Source organism: Microcaecilia unicolor, chromosome 4 (genome assembly GCF_901765095.1).
Source record: "Microcaecilia unicolor chromosome 4, aMicUni1.1, whole genome shotgun sequence".
Classification (NCBI taxonomy): domain Eukaryota; kingdom Metazoa; phylum Chordata; class Amphibia; order Gymnophiona; family Siphonopidae; genus Microcaecilia; species Microcaecilia unicolor.
The window spans coordinates 153,294,191-153,316,478 of record NC_044034.1 but is presented as its reverse complement, the minus strand read 5'-3'; the positions used below and the strand labels follow the sequence as shown (position 1 = coordinate 153,316,478).

General features: G+C 40.4%; 1 protein-coding gene across 4 annotated transcripts in view; it reads right to left on the bottom strand.

Annotated features, from left to right (window-relative positions):
• Window positions 1-20,608, bottom strand: part of CAPRIN1 (cell cycle associated protein 1) — a 122,233-nt gene extending 101,625 nt beyond the window's left edge. For 3 of the 4 annotated variants that reach the window (XM_030200762.1, XM_030200765.1, XM_030200764.1), the window contains exons 1-3: window positions 20,480-20,608; window positions 20,011-20,169; window positions 247-309 (exon numbers count right to left, since the gene is read on the bottom strand). In XM_030200762.1, the coding sequence (XP_030056622.1) occupies window positions 247-309; window positions 20,011-20,169 (222 nt within the window). In that variant the 5' untranslated portion in view covers window positions 20,480-20,608. The remainder of the gene's footprint in view (window positions 1-246; window positions 310-20,010; window positions 20,170-20,479) is intronic. The other variant, XM_030200763.1, reaches the window with a different exon arrangement.
• Window positions 20,609-22,288: the final 1,680 nt, after the last annotated feature.

Sequence of the window (22,288 nt, the reverse complement as noted above, 5' to 3'; positions counted from 1 at the left end):
CATCAATAGTTATTTTTTTATATTGAAAACATTATGCTTTAAAAATTAAGATGTCAAAGGTTAAAAGGCAATTATTTTAAAAACAAAAGGGTCCTTTTACTAAATGCACACAGATTTCAATGCTACCGTAAAACACCCGAGCATGTCCATGGTACTCCAGTTTTTGCTGAGTTAGGCACACATTATCATCTAATGCAGCTTAGTAAAAGGACCACAGACTGAGAGAATACGAACTAAGGCATTTACCAGCTGATCTTGGTTCAGGCGCTCCCCTCTGTTCATTCTGTCCTGGTAATCATCAAGCTTACCCTAGTGAAAACAAAATCACCACACAATGAAAAATCAGAACATTTTACAGTTAAAAAAATACATTAATTTTTGCAGCAACTACAGCATGTACATTAGTCCTAATTATTCAATTCTACTTTTCTTATCTAAAATGTCCAATAACCCATTAGTCCTTGAGAACAAGTCGAATAGCTGGTAAGATGCGGTACAGTTTGCATTTTAGTTTTATTACTTATCGTTTCAAATTCAAGCTCAAGTCAGGTATAACAGGTAAGCTCCCGGTTCATAAGGGCTTACAGTCTGAATTTCATATCTGAAGCAAAGGATGATGAAATGACTTGCTCAAGGTCACAAGAAGTTGCTCCTCCATGACACAAAAATAAAAAATACTTTGAAGTATAAGATATCAAGATGATTAGGTCCCTTTTCAAAACAACACTGTACAACTGTTGTCATTCTAGGCAGGGCATGGAGGGAATGTAATATGGAAAGGAGGAATAAAAGGCTTAATTTGCAATAGATCCCAGTTCTGGTTCCAAAAGCTGGAAGTACAATGAAGCAGGAGGAAACAGTCAAGTCAAAAAATGTGCATGAAAATTATATTACATCGGAGTCTTCTAGCCTGCATATACCTATGCGGGTAACAAGAGAGCTAGAACATACTCTAGGCAGTCACAATGGAATACACACCTAAATCACTCTGAGAAACAAAACTCACTCACCAAAAAATACAAAAGTCGTCCTATAATGATTAAAAGAGAAGACGGAGCATTTTCACTGTTTGACAGCAGCAATTAAACAAAATCTATACTCAAAAAAGCAATGTACCTGGTTATCTCAGAGCAGACTACCTAAAAACTAGCTTTTGTATTAGATAATACCTAAGAGCTTTAGATATAAGACCACCAGGCATTGAAACCAGCATACTAGAACATTTTAATACATGCTTCTCCATACTGAAAACCCTTCTTGAAAATGCCTCTCTGATTCAGTCATCTACTTTTTCAGCACTGAGCAATTATGCAAAATTTCAGATACAGAAAGTTCTTTCATGACATAAAGTTCACAAGCAAGATGCAACGTTACAACAAATGCTTCAATCAGTTAACTCAGATTAAGACTCACAACTAGAATATGATATACAGATAAATAATTTGACATGCTGAGTGGCTCTGGAGTTCTATTCAAAATTCTCTGTAAAACATTTTGAGACACCCATGCCAGACTTCCCTTCCTGGCATACTCCAGCTACCCTGCAGTTCAAACTGCACATAGATCCAAAGTATACTGCAGTCACTGGCCTCACATGATTTTAAACCATAAAAATGCCTGAACAAGCCAGGAGGGGTACAGTAAGAATATCTGCAGTTTTCCACAAGCTAAGGGAATATACTGTAGATTCTATTGTCAAATCAAATCTTCTGCCCAGGACTGTAGATGCTATAGAAGAAATGGTAAGGGAGTTATGCAACTGGTGGTCAGATTTAGGCCCTAGGACTGCAGGATCCTGGAGCAACCTACTATACTACTACTAATCATTTCTATAGTGCTGCTAGTTATGCACAGCACTGTACACTGGACATAAAGAGGCAGTCCCTGCTCAAAAGAGCTTACAAGCTAACTAGGAAAGACAAACAGGACAAATAAGGGATAAGGGAATTACAAAGGTGGGAATGATAAAAATGGGTGCTGAACAAGGGCTAGGAGTTAAACGCGACATCAAAAAGGTGGGCTTTTAGCCTACATTTGAAGACAGCCAGAGTGGAGCCTGACATACAGGCTCAGGAAGTCTATCCCAGGCATATGATGCATCAAGATAAAAGGAATGGAGTCTGGAGTTAGCAGTGGAGGAGAAGGGTGCAGATAAGAGAGATTTACCCAGTGAACAGAGTTCCCGGGAAGGAGTGTAGGGAGACCCTGGTGTGTGACCTTCAGCTGAGGGCTATCCTAGAAAATACGGGGCCAATTTTGAAGGTGATAAATGGGGGGGGGGGTGCCCATGCAGATGTGAATGAAGGCTCATGGTACCACTGCCCAATAGAAGCCACTTCCTTTAAGCCAAAAGCCCAAAGGAATGGAAGACAATGACACCTGTAGCTTACAACCTACATACAAAGATATTTTAAGCACAGATTTAGTAAATATTAATAAAGCCCTTAAAATCAGATGCCTTAAGGTTTGGGATTAAATTAATATATTCACACTAGATGAACAGTTTTCTAGAATGGAAAAGTTAAGATTTTATAAACTTACGTTGGATCTAAATTTCATCTATACACAATAGGATTACAATACAAAATCACGAATAAAACAGTCCCAAACTATTTTTTCTACTCTTAATTAGACTACTACTCTTTTTCAAAATATTCATATATAACAATTCTTTATTATTACTCACAATCCATCTCTTATTCTAAAATACTCAAACAGCCTCATATCCTAGTTTGGTACACCAAGAGAGTGCTCTATGGCTGATGTAACCAATCACGCTGAATGTGGTTTGAATAAAGAAGTTGATTGGGCGCTATTGATGACGTTATAGAACAGTAACTTTATCAGTGGGAGGGAGAACATTCAGCGTGATTGGTTACATCAGCCATAGAGCGCTCTCTTGGTGTACCAAACTAGGATATGAGGCTGTTGAAGGTATTTATAATATGATGTGTTTAATTATGTGAGCTAAGTAAATGGAATGGGAGTAGTGTGTGATGTTTGGTATTTTCAGCAGGTCTCCTGAAGAAGATGATTGAAACACGGCCAGTGTTGAGACCGGATTTGTGTTTGTAAAAAAAAGTGAGGGTTATCCAAAACCCGAGGTGGAAAGAGACTGGAATTTTGTCTGGAAGAAGAATTCGGGTTTGTTTACCCGTTAATAAAGAAAAGGTGCTGACAACGAGTGCGCCTTATTTCATCATTGGAATGAGTTTGAATTTCATCACAGGACTGCAGAGCCGGTAGTGGGAGGCAGGGCTGGAGGTTGGGAGGCGGGGATAGTGCTGGGCAAACTTAGACGGTCTGTGCCAGAGCCAGTGGTGGGAGGCGGGACTGGAGGTTGGGAGGCAGGGATAGTGCTGGGCAGACTTATACGGTCTGTGCCAGAGCCAGTGGTTGGGAGGTGGGGCTGGTGGTTGGGAGGCGGGGATAGTGCTGGGCAGACTTATACGGTCTGTGCCAGAGCCGGTGGTGGGAGGCAGGGATAGTGCTGGGCAGACTTATACGGTCTGTGCCAGAGGCGGTGGTGATAGTGCTGGGCAGACTTATACGGTCTGTGCCCTGAAGAGCACAGGTACAAATCAAAGTAGGGTATACACAAAAAGTAGCACACTTGAGTTGTTTTGTTGGGCAGACTGGATGGACCGTGTAGGTCTTTTTCTGCCGTCATCTACTATGTTACTATGACTGAGTTTGAACTGGTAAAGGAAAAGTTGTTTGCTCATGACTTTACAAGACACATGGAATGGACAGTGGAGATAAGCATGTTTCATCATGATGTATATTTCACAGTGTGGACTTTAAGATAAGTGAATTTGTCATGAGATTTTCCGTCTTGATCTGTTTTGGGGTATTGGGTAATTTGTATGAATGTTTGAGTATTTTAGAATAAGAGATGGATTGTGAGTAATAATAAAGAATTGTTATATATGAATATTTTGAAAAAGAGTAGTAGTCTAATTAAGAGTAGGTAATACAGATTTGACTGCTAAAATTGTGGACAACCCTTGGAGTAATTACGAGATAAACTAATTTTTCTGGTATTTGCTTGTGTCCACTAAACATTAGTATGTACAGAGATACAGGTAAAACACCGAGGAACATAGTATTTTTAAAAATTCAACTTATACCATTTTCCCTCCAAAACTGAAAACACGTTCCCAGACAGAACTCTTATGGCCAATGACCCAAGGGAGCACAGACTACAACTACAGTTCTTCATTCTGTCTGCAAGTGAGAAGGCAGATACAAGCAAGCTAGCAGTGGGGAGAGCAGAGTAAAAAAGGACTACAATTTTGAAGTCCACTCTATCCGCCTTTTCTCTCCTCTGCCTCTTCGAATAGCAGTCATTTATCGTCCCCCTGATAAGTCCCTTTCATCCTTTCTCAGTGACTTTGACGCCTGGCTTGCCTTCTTCCATGATCCTTCCTCCCCCTCTCTCATCCTTGGTGACTTTAATATTCCTGCTAATGATCCTTCCAACTCTTATATTTCCAAGTTACTCGCTTTAACGTCCTCCTTTAATCTCCAACTATGCTCCACCTCCCCCACTCATCAAAATGGTCACTGTCTTGATCTCATCTTCTCCTCCAACTGTTCACCCTCTAGTTTCCTTGCCTCTGATCTTCCCTCCTCTGATCACCATCTTATAACTTTCACACTTAAATCTCCTCCCTCCCAGTCCCGTCCTATCTTATCTAATTTATCCAGGAATCTTCACGATATTGACCCTTCATCTCTATCCTCCCATGTTTCAAACCTCCTCTCTACTGTCTGTCAACGAGGCTGTTTCTTCTTACAACAATACTCTATTCTCTGCCTTAGACACTCTTGCACCTTTGATGACCTGCCCTGTAAGGCATACAAAACCCCAACCTTGGCTGACTTCTAATATCCGCTACCTACGTTCCTGTACCCGCTCCGCCGAACGCCTCTGGCGGAAATCTCGGGCCCTTGCTGATTTCTTACACTTTAAGTTCATGCTGACCTCCTTCCAATCTGCTCTTTTACATGCCAAACAGGATTATTATATCCAACTGGCCCACTCTCTTGGCTCTAATCCTCGACTTCTCTTCACCACATTGAACTCTCTCCTCAAGGTGCCCCCTCCCCCAACTCCCCCTTCATTATGTCCTCAGACCCTTGCTGAATTCTTTCACAAGGTTCAAAAGATAAACCTTGCTTTCTCTACCTCACCACCTCTCCCTCCACTAGTCCGTTCCCCTCTCTCTCCTTCCCCTCATTCCCTGTCCTCCTTTCCTGAAGTTACTATTGAGGAAACTACACTTCTCCTTTCTTCCTCAAAATGTACCACCTGTTCCTCTGATCCCATTCCCACCCACCTTCTTAATGCCATCTCTCCTGCTCTTATTCCTTTTATCTGTCACATTCTCAACCTCTCACTTTCCATTGCGACTGTCCCTGCTGCCTTTAAACATGCTGTGGTCACACCTCTCCTTAAGAAGCCTTCACTCGACCCTACTTGTCCCTCTAATTACCGACCCATCTCCCTCCTTCCTTTTCTCTCCAAATTACTTGAGCATGCTGTTCACCGCTGCTGCCTTGATTTTCTCTCCTCACATGCTATTCTTGACCCACTACAATCTGGTTTTCGCCCTCCACTCAACCGAAACTGCGCTTACTAAAGTCTCCAATGACCTATTACTGGCTAAATCCAGAGGTCAATATTCCATCCTCATTCTTCTTGATCTTTCCGCTGCTTTTGACACTTTCGATCACAGCATACTTCTCGATACCCTGTCCTCACTTGGATTCCAGGGCTCTGTCCTTTCCTGGTTCTCTTCCTACCTCTCCCTCCGCACCTTTAGTGTTCACTCTGGTGGATCCTCTTCTACTTCTATCCCTCTGCCTGTCGGCGTACCTCAGGGTTCTGTTCTTGGTCCCCCTCCTCTTTTCTATCTACACTTCTTCCCTTGCTTCATTAATCTCATCCCATGGCTTTTCCTACCATCTCTATGCTGATGACTCCCAAATCTACCTTTCTATCCCTGATATCTCACCTTGCATCCAAACCAAAGTTTCAGCGTGCTTGTCTGACATTGCTGTCTGGATGTCTCAACGCCACCTGAAATTAAATATGACCAAAACCAAGCTTCTCATTTTCCCCCCCAAACCCACCTCCCCGCTCCCCCCGTTTTCTATTTCTGTTGATGGCTCTCTCATTCCCCCTGTCTCCTCAGCTCGAAACCTTGGGGTCATCTTTGACTCTTCTCTCTCCTTCTCTGCTCATATCCAGCAGATTGCCAAGACCTGTCGTTTCTTTCTTTACAACATCCATAAAATCCGCCCCTTTCTTTCCGAGCACTCTACCAAAACCCTCATCCACACCCTTGTCACCTCTCGTTTAGACTACTGCAATCTGCTTCTTGCTGGCCTCCACTTAGTCACCTCTCCCCTCTCCAGTCGGTTCAAAACTCTGCTGCCCGTCTCATCTTCCGCCAGGGTCGCTTTACTCATACTACCCCTCTCCTCAAGACCCTTCACTGGCTCCCTTTCCGTTTTCGCAACTTGTTCAAACTTCTTCTACTAACCTATAAATGTACTCACTCTGCTGCTCCCCAGTATCTCTCCACACTCGTCCTTCCCTACACCCCTTCCCGTGCACTCCGCTCCACGGATAAATCCTTCTTATCTGTTCCCTTCTCCACTACTGCCAACTCCAGACTTCGCGCCTTCTGTCTCGCTGCACCCTACGCCTGGAATAAACTTCCTGAGCCCCTACGTCTTGCCCCATCCTTGGCCACCTTTAAATCTAGACTGAAAGCCCACCTCTTTAACATTGCTTTTGACTCGTAACCACTCGCCTCCACCTACCCTCCTCTCTTCCTTCCCGTTCACACTAATTGATTTGATTACTTTATTTATTTTTTGTCTATTAAATTGTAAGCTCTTTGAGCAGGGACTGTCTTTCTTCTATGTTTGTGCAGCGCTGCGTACGCCTTGTAGCGCTATAGAAATGCTAAATAGTAGTAGTAGTAGTAGACTACAATATAAATCTCCCAAGGAAGGAGTGGCCTAGTGGTTAGAGCACCAGTCTTGCAATCCAGAGGTGGCTGGTTCAAATCCCATTGCTGCTCCTTGTGATCTTGGGCAAGTCACTTAACTCTCCATTGCCTCAGGTACAAACTTAGATTGTGAGCCCTCCTGGGACAGAGAAATATCCAGTGTACCTGAATGTAACTCACCTTGAGCTACTACTGAAAAATGTGTGAGCAAAATCTTCTAAATAAATAAAAGGGAAATCTGAAAACAGTAGATGTTCACAGAAAATTACTTCCTTCCTTGGCACCATCTCTGGAACAGAAATGAATTGCTGAATGCAACACACACAACTTCCCTACCAATACAGACAGAAGCAAATTAGGAAGAAAGGGTTCAACTAATTTCTAGAAACTAGTTGAAATGAAGGAGGAATTTTTAAGCTACCAATTTGAATACTTTATTAATTTATTTGGATTTTGCACACACCTTTTTCAGTAGTAGCTCAAGGTGAGTTACATTCAGGTACACTAGGCATTTCTCTGTTCCTGGAGGGCTCACAATCTAATTTTGTACCTGAGGCAATGAAGGGTTAAGTGACTTGCCCAAGATCACAAGGATCAGCAGTGGGATTTGAACCAGCCACCTCTGAATGTCAGACTGGTGCTCTGACCAATAGGCTACTCCTCCACATTAACACACTGACACTGGTTCTTCCACAGCAATTGATGTTTCACTAATAAAAACTTTCAGACACTGACACATCAAAAAGTGAACAATGTGTTTTTTGCCAAGGTGAATACATATATTATTAGCTGCCCTATCCTCTGCATTGCAGCTAAAAGCCACTGTAACCTAATACACATTTAACCTCTAGGGATTATACACACCAATATTTCAAGTCTATAGTATAAGATAAATCATATTGCCTCTAGCCTTAGGTAAGCCAAAGAAGTTGAAATGTTGTACTATGGTATCCAAATTTGACCTATTATGAGCACGATAAGAGGTGAATGCAGATGTTTATTGAAATACTGTTATAAAATATCCCAGGTTTTATAAGCAAACACTAATAGCATGCATGCTTTTACATGTAGCAGGAAAACGTATAGTCAAAGGCATAGTGTGGGCAGAGCAGGAGCAGAATCTACTTTGAAGCAGATATACCTTTGTGCAGGAGTTATCTGTGTGCTGCTAAAGATTTTCTAGAAGCCTATTTTATAAAAAGCACACGCACACATTGCCTTTATAAAATAGGCCCAAAACAGGTCCATTTTCTTTTAAATTTTACATAACCTGTTATAAAATCACCCTCTAAATTATGTTTTCTTAAACTGATAGTAATCATTTTATAAACATTATGCTGTAACATTTCTTCCCGCTTTTTCTCAGCACTGAGGGGGTCTTTTACAAAGAGTGTTTTTAGCTTACGGTAAAAAATCAGACAGCAGTAAACACCGAGACACCCATTATATTCCCATGGGGATCTCAGTGTTTACTACGAGTTAAAAACGCTAGCATAGCTTTGTAAAAGACCCCCTAAATATTTGACATACTTGCATTGGTCTTTTTATAAAAGCTATGGGGCGATGAAGCAAAATTGAAGATCATAACACTATACTGTACCAGTGCATCTGTATCAGCTGCTATGCTGTAACCAAGGTAAATTGTTCCTACACTAATTACGTCAATCTGAGCCATCCAAAATAAGCAGATAACACCGGACTTGACATTCATGTTTGTTCAGGGTACTAGTGCCAGTGTTACAAGCACATTACAGGAAGAATATTTTTTTTAAACTATCCATACTTTAGGAAATGGAAATGTGCTTGAAACGACACAGGTCAGTGACTTGGCTGTGTTTTTTTTGTCATCTAAATCTCAGTGTGTACTATTTGGTTCTCCTGTTTCCTTACTTTGTAATGTTGGTTGAGGTTTACAACAGGGATCTTGTCTTTTTTTCCCTTTGATATTTAATCTTTATGCGTGCAGTCTTTTGGGGCTAACTCACCAGTTTGGGTTTGACTTTTAGTTATACATACGAGATCCAGATTCTTGTGAGCTAGGGGATGGCCGGGATGCTGCATTAATACAGTTTGGGGACTGAATGGAATTGGTGCAGAGTTGATGAGCATGAGCAAGTTAAAATTCAACCATCAAAAAAATAAGGTGCTTTGGTTGCAATAGAGAGATTTGAACCTCTCTGCACCATTTGTATTGTGTGGGAGGGGTGGGGTTAATATTGCTGGTCGGTCAGATGCAAGGGTGCTTGGCGTAATCTTAGATGCAGAGTTGTCAATGCAGGCTCAAACAGAATGTTGCTTAGTCTTCTATTTTTCAGTTGCAGAGGGCTTATAATTTGCAGTCATTTTATCCAGGAAGAGTTTTGTTAAGTTTGATTTCATGGTTTTGTGCCAAACCAGTGATTATTTTAACTTGTCTATGGTTCTCTGTAAGAAACAGTTGATAGTTGCTATATGTTCAAATACTGTTTCTAGGATTGTATTCAGGCTGAAGTTAACTAAGCATATAACCCTGCTTGGAACAGGCTGCATTGGCTTACAGCAATTTTCTGTTGGAAGGTTATTGGTTAGGCTTGAGATTTTTATTTTTTGAAACCCCACGATTATGAGAATGAAGAATACACTTTATGAGCCTGTGCAGGTACTGTGCTTATCCCAAGATTATTTACTGCAATCTGAGATCATCAGAGCTTTATTGAACTAAGACCTTGCATAGGGATCTTTCTAGTTATGTGCCTGAAATGTGGAACATGCTAATACAGTTAAAATTAAGACCAAGTACTTAGCTTCCTGCAAGACATGAAGTCTTGGTTGTTGTAGGAAGCATTTTATGATTGATTTTATATTGAATTGTATGTTTGTCTTGTTTACATTTGGTATGCTTGCAAGCTGTTTTAGATATGTTGTCTTGTATTTTTACATAACAGGAACATGGATTTTGGACAGGCATCCCATAACTAGTTAAATATGAATGTAATTGAAAGTGACATGGGCAAAACCTATTTTTCCCCCTATCATTCACAGTGCACACTATGGCTCATTAGACCTCAAATAGATTCAGTAAGCACCTACTAACAGATAGTGCATCAAACGGCACCAATTATTTTTATTACATTTGTACCCTGTGCTTTCCCACTCATGGCAGGCTCAATGCGGCTTACATGGGGCAATGGAGGGTTAAGTGACTTGCCCAGAGTCACAGGGAGCGGCCTGTGCCTGAAGTGGGAATTGAGCTCAGTTCCCCAGGACCAAAGTCCACCACCCTAACCACTAGGCCACTCCTCCACTCAATATACAATAATATGCACTATTGCTCTACAACAAAAACAAAGAAAAGATATAAAACTTGTTTCACAAGTCCAGTCCTGGAGAAGCCCTTGCCAGTCAGGTTTTCAGGATCTCCACAAGGAAGATGCTTGAAAGATTTACATATAGTAGAGGCATTATATACAAAGCAAGTTCATGCATATTCCTTGTGAAAATCCTGAAAACCTGACTGGTAAGGTCTACTCCAGGACTGGACTGGAAAAACACTGCTGTGGAACAAATTTGTGTCTGTGCATCCCTACCATATTTCTCTTGTTGTAGAGCTTTAGATTAGTAGTTCTCAAATGGGTCCTGGGGGACCACCAGCCAGTCAGGCTTTCAGGATATCCCTAATGAATATGCACTGACAAATCTGAACAATTGGTTATCTAACAGTAACATCAACAATAATTATCACTATTACCTATACCAATTGTAAAATTTTATACATTCACCTTTATATATGAAAACACTTAAAAAAATACTTTATTACAAAAAATATATACCATTAACAATATAATTGTCCTCTCAAAACCATTTAAATGACCTACTCATTATAGTCACCCAGGGTGTCTTCTATACATATTTCAATAGAAAACATACATGTCTTCACTATCTTACCCCTGGATGACTATTACAGACTTGATAAAACATCACCCACTGTTAAACACGCCCCAGATCTCAAAAGCTGAGACAGCTGTAAACCTAAAGGTGATTCCAAACAGACCGCTTGAAGTTCGAGAAAGTAAATGAAGTCTTTCCAATCACTTTAATCAGCCTGAGGAAAACTCCTCAATGTCCATAACTCTCATATTAACCTAGTCCTCTCCAAATCAACTGCAACTGATTTATTTATTGCATTTGTATCCCACATTTTCCCACCTATTTGCAGGCTCATTGTGGCTTACATAGTTTAGTTATCATATTGTCATTCCAAGAAATCAGATACAACTAGTAATATGTAAAGATTAAGTAAGGGGAAGAAAAAGGAAGTAATTGCGTGAGTTTAGAAGGTGGACTTTCATAACTGGATGGATTGGTGAGGTGGATTGTTGGGGCTATGGGTTCTCTTTGTAGGCTTTGTTGAAGAGATATGTTTTCAGAGATTTGCAAAAGTTAATTATTTCAATTGTTTTTAGGTCTGTGGGTAATGCATTCCATAGCTGCGTGCTCATGTAGGAGAAGGTAGTGGCATGGATCAGCTTGTATTTTAGACCTTTACAGCTGGGGAAGTGAAGATTGAGAAACTTGTGGGATAATTTTGTGGCATTTCTGGGCGGTAGATCCACAAGGTTTAGCATGTAGATTGGGGAGTCTACATGAATGATTTTGTGTACAATCGTACAGATCTTGAACACAATGCATTCCTTAAGTGGGAGCCAATGAAGTTTCTCTCTTAGGGGTTTTGCACTTTCATATTTAGATTTTCCAAATATGAGTCTGGCGGCAGTGTTCTGGGCTGTTTGGAGTTTTTTGATAAGTGTTGCATCCACTATGTTAAAAATTCCAATGAACCACCCAAATCTTTAGCTCAAATCCTTTGGTGATTGCAAAGAAGCATGTTCCAAACGACTCTTGATTTTATTAATACATTTGCAGATGGACTTGCAGATGGCACATACTCCAACAGCAACCATGGAATACAGTTACTTGGTCTCTACATGGACTATGTTTTGCTTGACTTCTTCAGGAGACCAAATCCTAATATAAACAAAAAACATAATTGCTACACATCTCTCCTAAATACACTGTTCTATTGAAAAATAAAACCACTAAATTCCTACCATCTACCACTGCAGGATGATAAGTCTATTGATCACTCAGTAATGCATCTCCAATTTGAAAGACACTCACACATGCGCTGAGACTAACTTACTTCTAAATACACCCAACACCTGACAGTAAGCAGGACTCAAAGCTATCATGTTGTCAGCAATAGCAACCAATCCAGCTCTTTAAGCCTAATGGGTTCAACAGTGTTCCATTGAAAGATTAGCTTCTGCTCTTTAAGACTCAATTTTTTTTTTTTGTTATATCCACACCTCTGTTAGATGTTAACTGTATGAGTACAGTACAGAGAGAGTGGGAAGTGGACCAATGACTCCAGGAGAACGGGAGATAAGATTTCAAAGAACCACTTTATTCAATGACTCGACACAGAAACTGTGTTTCAGCCAAAAGGCCTGCCTCAGGAGTCTAAAAACAATAAATATTTAAAAGCATAAGTTCAAATAAACAACAATGATAAGAAATTATACATCAAAAAAAACCTCTAACAGTATATATATAGTTTAGAGATAGACTGGAGTAAAAGCATATATATAAATATATAAAATTATAAATATATATAGACAATTTCACAAAAAATACAGAATGATAAAAGGAATGAATCTTATATGGTCTAAATAAGAATTAAAATAAAGGCACATATATATAAAATGTGTATCCAGAGAATTTATATATATATATATATATATATATATATATATATACATACAGATACACATATATACACATATATACACATATATAATTAGAAAAAAGACAAACATTTATCAAGCAATAACATCAACTGTAACACAGAATTACAAAAAAAAAAACCCACCTGCAAATCAAAATAAGACTAGTCACCTAAAATAAGAATAATTATTCACACGAGACCAGATTTTAGCAGAACATCTCACCCGTTTTGTCTGCAACAGAGGTTTCAAATTTATGAATCTGTAAAACTGAATGCCACCAAAAAGTAGAATTAAGTTAGAATTATGTTTCCAATGCATAAGAACCAGTTTCAGCGTTTCTTTATTGAAAACTTTCAGTTATAAAATATATAAAATCTTATCATTCACATAAATAATGTTAACCCAATACTCTCTCTCACTATTCATTCCACATCTACCAGGGGTTAGATTGGTTTTGCACATGAACGGCATTTTGCAGCACCGCTATTGTTCCCGATACCAGGTGGAGGTTGATCCTGGAAGTGTGGCTAAGAAAGTGTTTTAATTTTATAAGTTAAGAAAAAGTTATAATCTTCTAGACGTGTTAGGTTGAATTTACAAAAAGTGTAGTTTTCTTTTGTAACGTTAATCTGTACTTCAAAACACCCGAAGATGCATACAGCGACACAGAATTTGACATTTAAGTGATGTGGATAAAAACTGAGAACATATGCAATGGATAGAACTGAGAGAACAGCAGTGTAAACATCTGCTGTATACCTCAGAAAGCTAAGGCAGTGTTTGAGATACATGCAGGAACTACAATCATTGGAACAGAATTAACAGTGATATGTGGACAGTGAGGTTAAAGTATTTGAGTAATGTGGGCAATTATTGAAGAACTGTGGATTGAAATATATTGTGTGTGTGAAAACGTGGATATTTGGTAACTGAGTTGAGATATACATCATATGAAGTGAACAACAGATATTAGACGTTTAAATAATCCAATGATTGTCTGAACTTGCATGATGGGAAATAATTAAAGCAGGGATGTGGAATGAATGGTGAGAATGAGAGACAGCGTTGGGTTAACATTATTTAGGTGAATGATAACATTTTATATATTTTATAAATGAGAGTTTTCAATACAGAAGCATTATTCAATAATATGTGAGGTAGTTACTTGATACTTTGTATTGTAACTAGATTAGAAGGACAGATGGGGGATTTATACAGATTGGCTGGTGGTCTCAAGGATAGGTTTGAAAACCACTGCTTTACATCATTTCCTTCAACACACTTAAGACAGAGCCAATATCTAAAGTCTTGTGTGTTAATATTCTCCACCAGCAGCCAGGCTTTCATTGCTATTGCCCAGAAGCCATTTACAAACCCATTTTCACTTATGTGATTAGACTGGGGTGGGCAACCACCATACTCAAAGGTCACAACTCAGTCATGTTTTAAAGATTTTCACAATGAATATACAAATCTATTTACATAAAAAAGCAGTACAAGCTAATCAAGTTCATACATGTTCATTTTGAAAACCTTTGAACACAACTAGGTTGCGACTCTCAAGGACATAGATACCCACTCCTACACACAAGGTCCTACAAATTTCATTAGGCTGAGAGAAATTTTTCAAAACCTGTTTAGCCTTTTCTGTTGGACATCACTGTTAGCTCAGACCTTAAATAACTTAAGATCTATTGTCTTCCTGTATTGGTTATGTTGCAACTGTGTAGACATGAGAGTTACATTAAATCTTGGCAGCACTGAAGGTTTTATTCTAATTCTGTACCATCTTTGATGCATTCAAAATTACTGACTGGCATCATTCACAACTTTACTTTACTATCATACCCTATTACCAAGAAAGATATTTTTCTTGAAACAGCTTCTACCCCAAGTTTAAGGGAATTGTCAGGAACCTTACTTGGAAGACCTTCAAATTGATCCAAAAGCAAAGCTATTAAAACAGGCCCACATTATGTACACTAACACACTGACCATTCCTTAGACATCTATAGTGCAGCTCCAAAGCAACTACTATATTTGTCCTATAACTGTTTCTCAAGGCCATCTTTGGGCACACCCAGCCAGTCAAGTTTTCAGGATATCCACAATGAGCATGCATGAGATTTACAAGTAAATCTCTCTCGTGTATTCATTGTGGATATCCTGCAAACCCAACTAGCTGGGTGTACCCTTAGGGCTGGGTTGAGAAGCACTGACCTATCATTCCCGACAGACCTGCCAATAATTACGAATGTCTCCTGGCCATCTGTCATGGTTATTAGCAATTCAACAGTATATAAAATGATATCCCATTTAAACAGATACATACAACAGGATGGCTTAAAACGCATTACTTTTAAGGTATGCACATTAGTTCACAAAATTATTCACGGTGAAGGTCCAGCCTACATGTCCGACTTAATAGACCTACCACCCAGGAACGCTAAAAGATCATCTCGAACTTTTCTTAACCTCCACTTCCCTAATTGCAAAGGCATAAAATACAAGGCGCTGCACGCATCAACCTTTTCTTACATAAGCACGCAATTCTGGAATATACTACCACGCAACTTGAAAACAATCCACGAACTAACCAACTTCCGCAAACTTCTGAAGACTCATCTCTTCGATAAAATTTACTGTAAGGAGCAATACACATGAAGTCCACACTCACTATTCCAGAAATACACCAATACACTCTTTTCTGAACTCCCATCCCCCGTAATCTCATCACACTTAAACCTTCACTCACAGAAAATGTTATACCAAAGGTTCTTTTGCTAAGGTTCTATCACCCTACCAATTTCCCGTTGTCTCTTTCCATTGTTCTTTTTCTTGTCCTATTCCTTAATGATACCTTGACTTTGTCTCGCTTAACTTCTCACAATGTAATCCATAACTGATTGTAACAAATTTTATTTCCATTATTCACAATGTATTGTAAGCCACACTGAGCCCGCAAATAGGTGGGAAAATGTGGGATACAAATGCAATAAAATAAATAAATAAATACTGTTATTTAGCCTTGATAAGCTTACACACATTCAGCATCAGCATTTTGTTACAATCTGCATTCAAGGCAACGTGCTTGTCCTTATGCAGCAAGTTTTCAAACAAGGAAAAACTGAAAAATAAAAAATCCACTCATGCATACTAAGAGCTTTCAACCTACTTGCTATCAAAAACACCTAACAGCCCTATGCATGAACATGCTGCTGTATTGAGCTTAGAAATTCCATGCTATAGAATACTTTTAAAGAGACATGAAGAGGGGAAAACCAGCATGAAGACAAGCTAGAACCTTAACCACCTTACTATATAGACTGTATGGGCATTTTGCCCTTTAAATGCCATCATCTACTACTAATAAAAAAGACCCGTTTCTGGAGCAAATGAAACGGGCGCTAGCAAGGTTTTCCTCCCCAACCCCCCACCCTTGCTACCCACCTCTTCGTCATTGTGAAGGCACTGACGCCATTGCTCCGCACCTCGTCAATGCACACCACCTTCATCTCCTAAGTCCTTGTTCGTTGTGAAGCCACTGACGTCATTGCTCTGCCCTCAACGTCATAACGTTTGACGCGAGGGCGGGGCCCAGAGACAGTGATTTCAGTGGCTTCACCACCACAAACCCAAAGGAAGTGCCCGAAGGAAGTGACACTGACGTCAGTGTCCTCAGAACGTTGAGGGTGAGTTTTATTATATAGGATGTCACTGTATGTTCAAGCAGATTTGTACTAAACACACAAAATTACCACATTCAGAAGTCAGCACACATTTGTAAATAGGGCTGAAAACATGCACAGCAGCAGAAACATATATTACTGCAACTTAGTTGGTTATCAGATATCTGAATCCTTCCTTTATAACTATACTGGAGATATTAGTATGAAACTGATATACTGCCCTTTAATAAATACCATAACACTATTACAAACTATTTTTTTAAAAAAGGCACATTTTATACTTTGAGAATTCGTAGAATTAAAAAGCAAATCAAGTCAAAGAATCTCTATTGTATATATTTTATCTAAAAATGTTTCCTGGAAATAAATTTTGAGATCTTAGAAACCATACAGCTATAATGAACCATGACAGCAGCCTGCTATGGGTAATCAATGATGGATTATTATACAGTGCTGAAACAGGTGATTGCACTTCATGCGGCATGCACTTTTACAATGAGCACCAAAAAAATTAAAAAATAATTTTAATAATTAGGGAAAGTATAAATCCTTGTTTACTGGTGATAAGATAGTATTTGAAAACCAAGGAAGTCAGGGTTCAAATCCCCCCTCTCTCATAGTGATCAAGAGAAAGTCATCTAATTCTGCTACTGCAAGTACCCAACTAAAATTGTAAACCTTCTGAGGCACAGACCTATCACCTGTACTTGAACTGTAACTCATTTTAAGTATAGGTTTGGAAAGCAAAATATCAAAAATCCAAATTTGGCCTTATTAGACTACATATGCCAAAACAAACAAAGCCAACTACCAGTGCCAAAATAAACAAAGCCAACTACCAGTGCCTTGCTAGTAAACACATAATTCAGTACTAAGAAAAAAGAGAGGTAATGAATTAACTAAATAATGTGACACGGTGGTGATCAAAGCCAGAGGGAATGCCAGGCTGAGAACAAAAAAAAAAAAAAAGAGGCAATAATGCCCTGTACAGATCACTAGAATACTGTTTTCAGCTCAGAAAGGATAGAGAGAGGCCTGATGGTGTAGGGTCTCTGCCAGAAGACATGAGATGAGACTTAAGGACCTAAATATGTATAACTGAGAAGAGGGAGAGGGAAGACATAATACACAGATTTAAATACTAGAAATGTATTAACGCACAAACAGGGAACATAACTGTAAGAAGGCAGACTTGAAAATATTTTGTGGCATTTTTCTCCTCACAGAAAGAATGGTGGATGTCTGAAGAGGCAATGAAGATACCATGGAGCTAGAATTCAAGAAGTAGTGAGATATACTACTACTACTATTTATCATTTCTATAGCGCTACAAGGCATACGCAGCACTGTACACCATACACAAAAAAGACAGTCCCTGATATAGATGTGAACCCTAAATGACAAGAAGATGGAAACCAAGCATTTGAACTTTTAAGAGGACATATGGGGGGGGGGGGGTACCCTGAGCAGAGTAGCACTCACAACCCCAACCACCTTACTAGACAATCTGCTACCCTCTCTGAGTTACTAAGGTGAAAAGATTTGAATTAGAAGCTGAGCTGCTATGACAGTATGAATCTCTGGACATGCAGGTACGACATGAGTATCTTTCTATATTTAAGTTAACTTTTTGTTTTATCCTTGAAAAAGACAGCAACATGGTCAAACTCTAATTTCCCTCCAAATATTACTACACCAGTCTATTAGAGTGCTCACTTTTCAACCTTCATATCTATCAATTGCATTTTCTTGTCTTCTTTTTTTCCTTTTGTAAGAGCATTGCATTTTATTATACTGTGTGTTCACTAACAGCACACAAATTGCTATTAACTTTGGGCTTTTTACAAAGCTGCAGTAGCAATTCCTGCACAGCAAATGAGAGGAAGCTCATTCAATTCCTATAGGCTTCCTTCCATTTGCCGCGCAGGAATTTCCTAGCACAGTTTTGTAGAAGAAGCTCTTTATGCATTAATATGTTTTCTTGTCAAAGGGGCTTGCTGCGGCTTCTTTTATGTTTACCAACAGACTTGACAGTACTCAAACCAAAAATGACAGAGGTCGATGGCATCTAATGGAATTTTGAGGAATACGCTTTTATGGACAAAAGATGCATAAAATGTGGATCAGGAGAAATATGGAAGATTATGTAGCCAAAGTAGTGACATCACTCAGCTAGGCTTGGGAGAGATACAGAGAACACTGCAAGAGGACAGGAACAACTGGGTGGACCACAAGGTCCTTATCTGCCAAAAACTACTATAGCAGTAAAAGTGCAACACCCAGAAGAAATTCAGGAAAGTAAAGTTTTCGATTTCTTCCATCTTCAAAATGACTACAAATGCTCCATTCTCAACACTATAAACATTTTAACTTGATTTATGTACGTTAGTCTAAAATGCTCTAAATATGAAAGCTCTGTCAAACTGCTAAATGAAAGCAACTTTGCAGACTTTATTGGCTATTTCCAGGTACAACCTTTGGAAGTGGCAAATCTGACATGAAATAAATATGAAAAAAAAAAGTTATGCCCTTCCTACCATATACATATCCCAAAGAATTAAAAAAAAAACAGACATTTCTGCTATGAAAAATACATAGAATATACAACTAAGCTTGTATCGATTTTGTTAAGCAGAGATAAATGTATAAGGCTGGTCTGACTCATTCACAGTAGATGAGTTAGGGCCTTGGCAATGTACAAGCAACCTGAGCTCTTTCAACGCTAAGAGAAGGAACCTCTAATTTAAGAGTGAAGATTGTGTAGATGGACTAGACAAGAAAAACAGAACCCTTATTCTTTTTTTATTTAACACTATCATTGACTTGTACGAAAAGTTTATCATTCCAAGTCTCAAGTATTCTACCAAGGTAGAAAAAGTTATTCACTCCTATCTCAGAAAATTACACACGTCAGGAGGTTCGTCGGGAAAACTTTATTAAGAGATGCAGTATGCAGCTTTCAGTCTCCCGATGAAGTGTCCCCTGTCTAATGGGGGGAGGGGGTTATGATCGTCGCCATACTAGCCACAGCGGGTGCGAGGGAGGCATCAACAGCTACATTTCACCCTAGCCTACGACAAAACAAAGAGAAAAGGCCGATCTGGAAAACCGAGGAAGCCGCCAACGAAATCGAGAAAAATTATAATAACTCCCCCACCACCACTGGTTATACAGGAACCAAGAACGGCCGACGAGAAGGGAACAAAGAGACAGGAAGGGCTGAGAGCTCTCCCAGGGTCCCCGGAAGGGAATCTCGGTTAGTTGCTGCACCCCAGCCCTGTCTCTTCGGAGGTGACTTGGGGGGGGGGGGGGGTGGAAGGTCTGTACGAGGTCCGCTCGGCTCTTCTGGAAGTTTCCTCGGAAGCGGGCAACCACCGACTAAGAGGGTTATAAATAGCAGCCGCGGAGAAGGAGACTGACAACCCCTTTCCCTCATTACTCTCTCTCTCTCTCTCCTGTACCCCGCCTAGCAGAAGCCCTGGCAAGAAACAGGGGGGAGAGAGCGTGTAAACCACAGAATAACGCCAACACCTTTTTCTTCTCCAGGTTGCGGAGCTTCTTGTCGATGACTCCCAGGATCTGCTTCATGGCTTCGGTCTGTACGGAGCTCGTACTGCAGGCCTGGGAGGCCGAGGCCTCGCTGCCGCCTGAGCCCGGTACCGCTTTGCTGCTGCTGGTGGCTGAGGGCATCTGTGAGAGGAAAGAGACAGAGAGCGGATGAGTGCAAGGAGGAGGCGGCGGACGGAGAGAGCGCGCGGGCCCCGGGAGCACGACCGTGACGTCACACCCGCCCCGAGCCCCGCACTGCCGCCGACCCGGGGGAACAGATGGCTGCTCTGTCCCCTCCGCCCAGCGGCCGATGTTGAGAGCTGCTAGGGCCGGAGCTCGTACGCTCACTTAGTGCTCAACGGCGATAGGAGGCGAACGGAAGCGAGGTAACGTCCGCTAAACCGGCGGAGGGGTAGGTGGCGCCCGCTGCGCGTGCCAGTAGCCACCGTACCTTGCGATACGCACAGACTGTAAATCCAGTGGAATATTTTACTTTTACTGTATTAGTTTTAAGTAATTGGACGACACGCAGCCGCTCCGCCCCGCTGCCGCCGCACCGAGCTAATGAGAACGAGGGACAGGAACTGGAGGGATTTACTCAGAAAAGGGGCCTCTCTCCCGGGCGTTCCTTAACTGCTGCCTGAAAGGAAAGAGGAAGCCATAGGGAGCAGCCCTTCGAGATTTCAACCCGTCCGCTCGCACTTTATTACCACAGCCTTTTTGGCGACAATAAAGGTCGTGGTAGGTATAACAGCCGTGATTCCAAAGCTGAAGCATATCAAGGTCCTTCAGGCGTTCGCTGTGGACAACCGAAACGGACAATGGAGGCAATAGAACTAGTTTCTTGAGACAACGGTTTTTGCCACACTCTGAGGACCCCTTCCCTGGCGACTGCTACAATGCCTGCTAGAAACAACACTCACAAAAGGGCAACTGCGCTTATTTGCGTGTGCTGTGCCGAGAGTTTGATAGCTCGCATAGAAGGCGTCTAAAATGCGAACAAAAGAAAATATAGGCATATTTTCAAAGCACTTTGGGAGGCTAAGTTCCATAGGTTTCTATGGAACTTTGGGAGGCTAAGTGCTTTGAAAATGAGCTTGCTTGTCTACTTTTTGTGGGCTGAGATCCTTTTTTTTTTTTTTTTTAATACTGCACCGACATACAAAGATGGTGCAGTACATAAGCTTTCGAAGCAATATTGGAGCCTTTGTCAGATGTTTCTGTAATGAAATATAAGATTATAAACAATGCAAGTGTTCAGTGATCTTCCAAATGGAAATATCAGGGAGACAATGGTGCTCATTTTCAAAGCACATAGACTTACAAAGTTACATTGTAACTTTGGAAGTCTATGTACTTTGAAACTGAGCCTCCTATTTCTAGTGTTACAGTAGTTGGTGATCAACATGGCAAAAGCCACTGCTTACCCTGGGATTGGTAGAATTGCTACTGTTTGGGTTTCGGCCAGTTACTTGTGGCTTGGAAATAGGTTACTGGAAATTGGCTAGATGGACCATTGATCTGACCCAATATGGCTGTTCTTGTGAAACAACCAGTATGGGTAGAAAAAGCAGTTAGAAATGGATCAACATACAGCCCTGAACTTTAAGAGTAGCATCACTAATAACATTGGGCAATGAGGGGTTGTATCACAGTTTGGAAAGCATCTTGTCCCCAAAACTGTGAAGGAGGGGTCTTTGACCACCTTGTAGCTGCCTACCACAGCTTCAACCATCTTGCAGTTCAATCCTATACACTCATGAGGTCTTCTGGCCCTAAGCAGTTCAACTAGACAGGGTGGGCTTGAACATTAGGCAAGACTAGGCCCTGCCTAGGTTGGCAGCTTCCTAGATGTTTAAGGTTTAAAATACCACTTTTAATAGCCAGTATACCAGAGTGGTGTACAATAATAAAATCATTAAAACATAATCAAATAAAACCAGTAGAAAGGAACTCCAAAAGCAAACAGGGCAGGAAAGATCCTAGATCAGAAGGAAGAAAGTACCATAAAATAACTAAAATCATATTGCAACCGTGCTATCCACAGGTCAGCTTTTGGACCCAATCCACACAATTAGAGTGAAAAAGCTTGTCTAAACAGATGGGTCTTAAGTTGGGTTTTAAATTTTATAAATACAGATTTAGCTCTTAGATCATGAGGAAGAGAATTCCAGAAATAGGAGCAAAGAAAATAGATCACAGAATGACAAGTGCTTTCCAGATGAGCCACAAGCAGGGCAGGGAAGGGAAAGAAGAAACT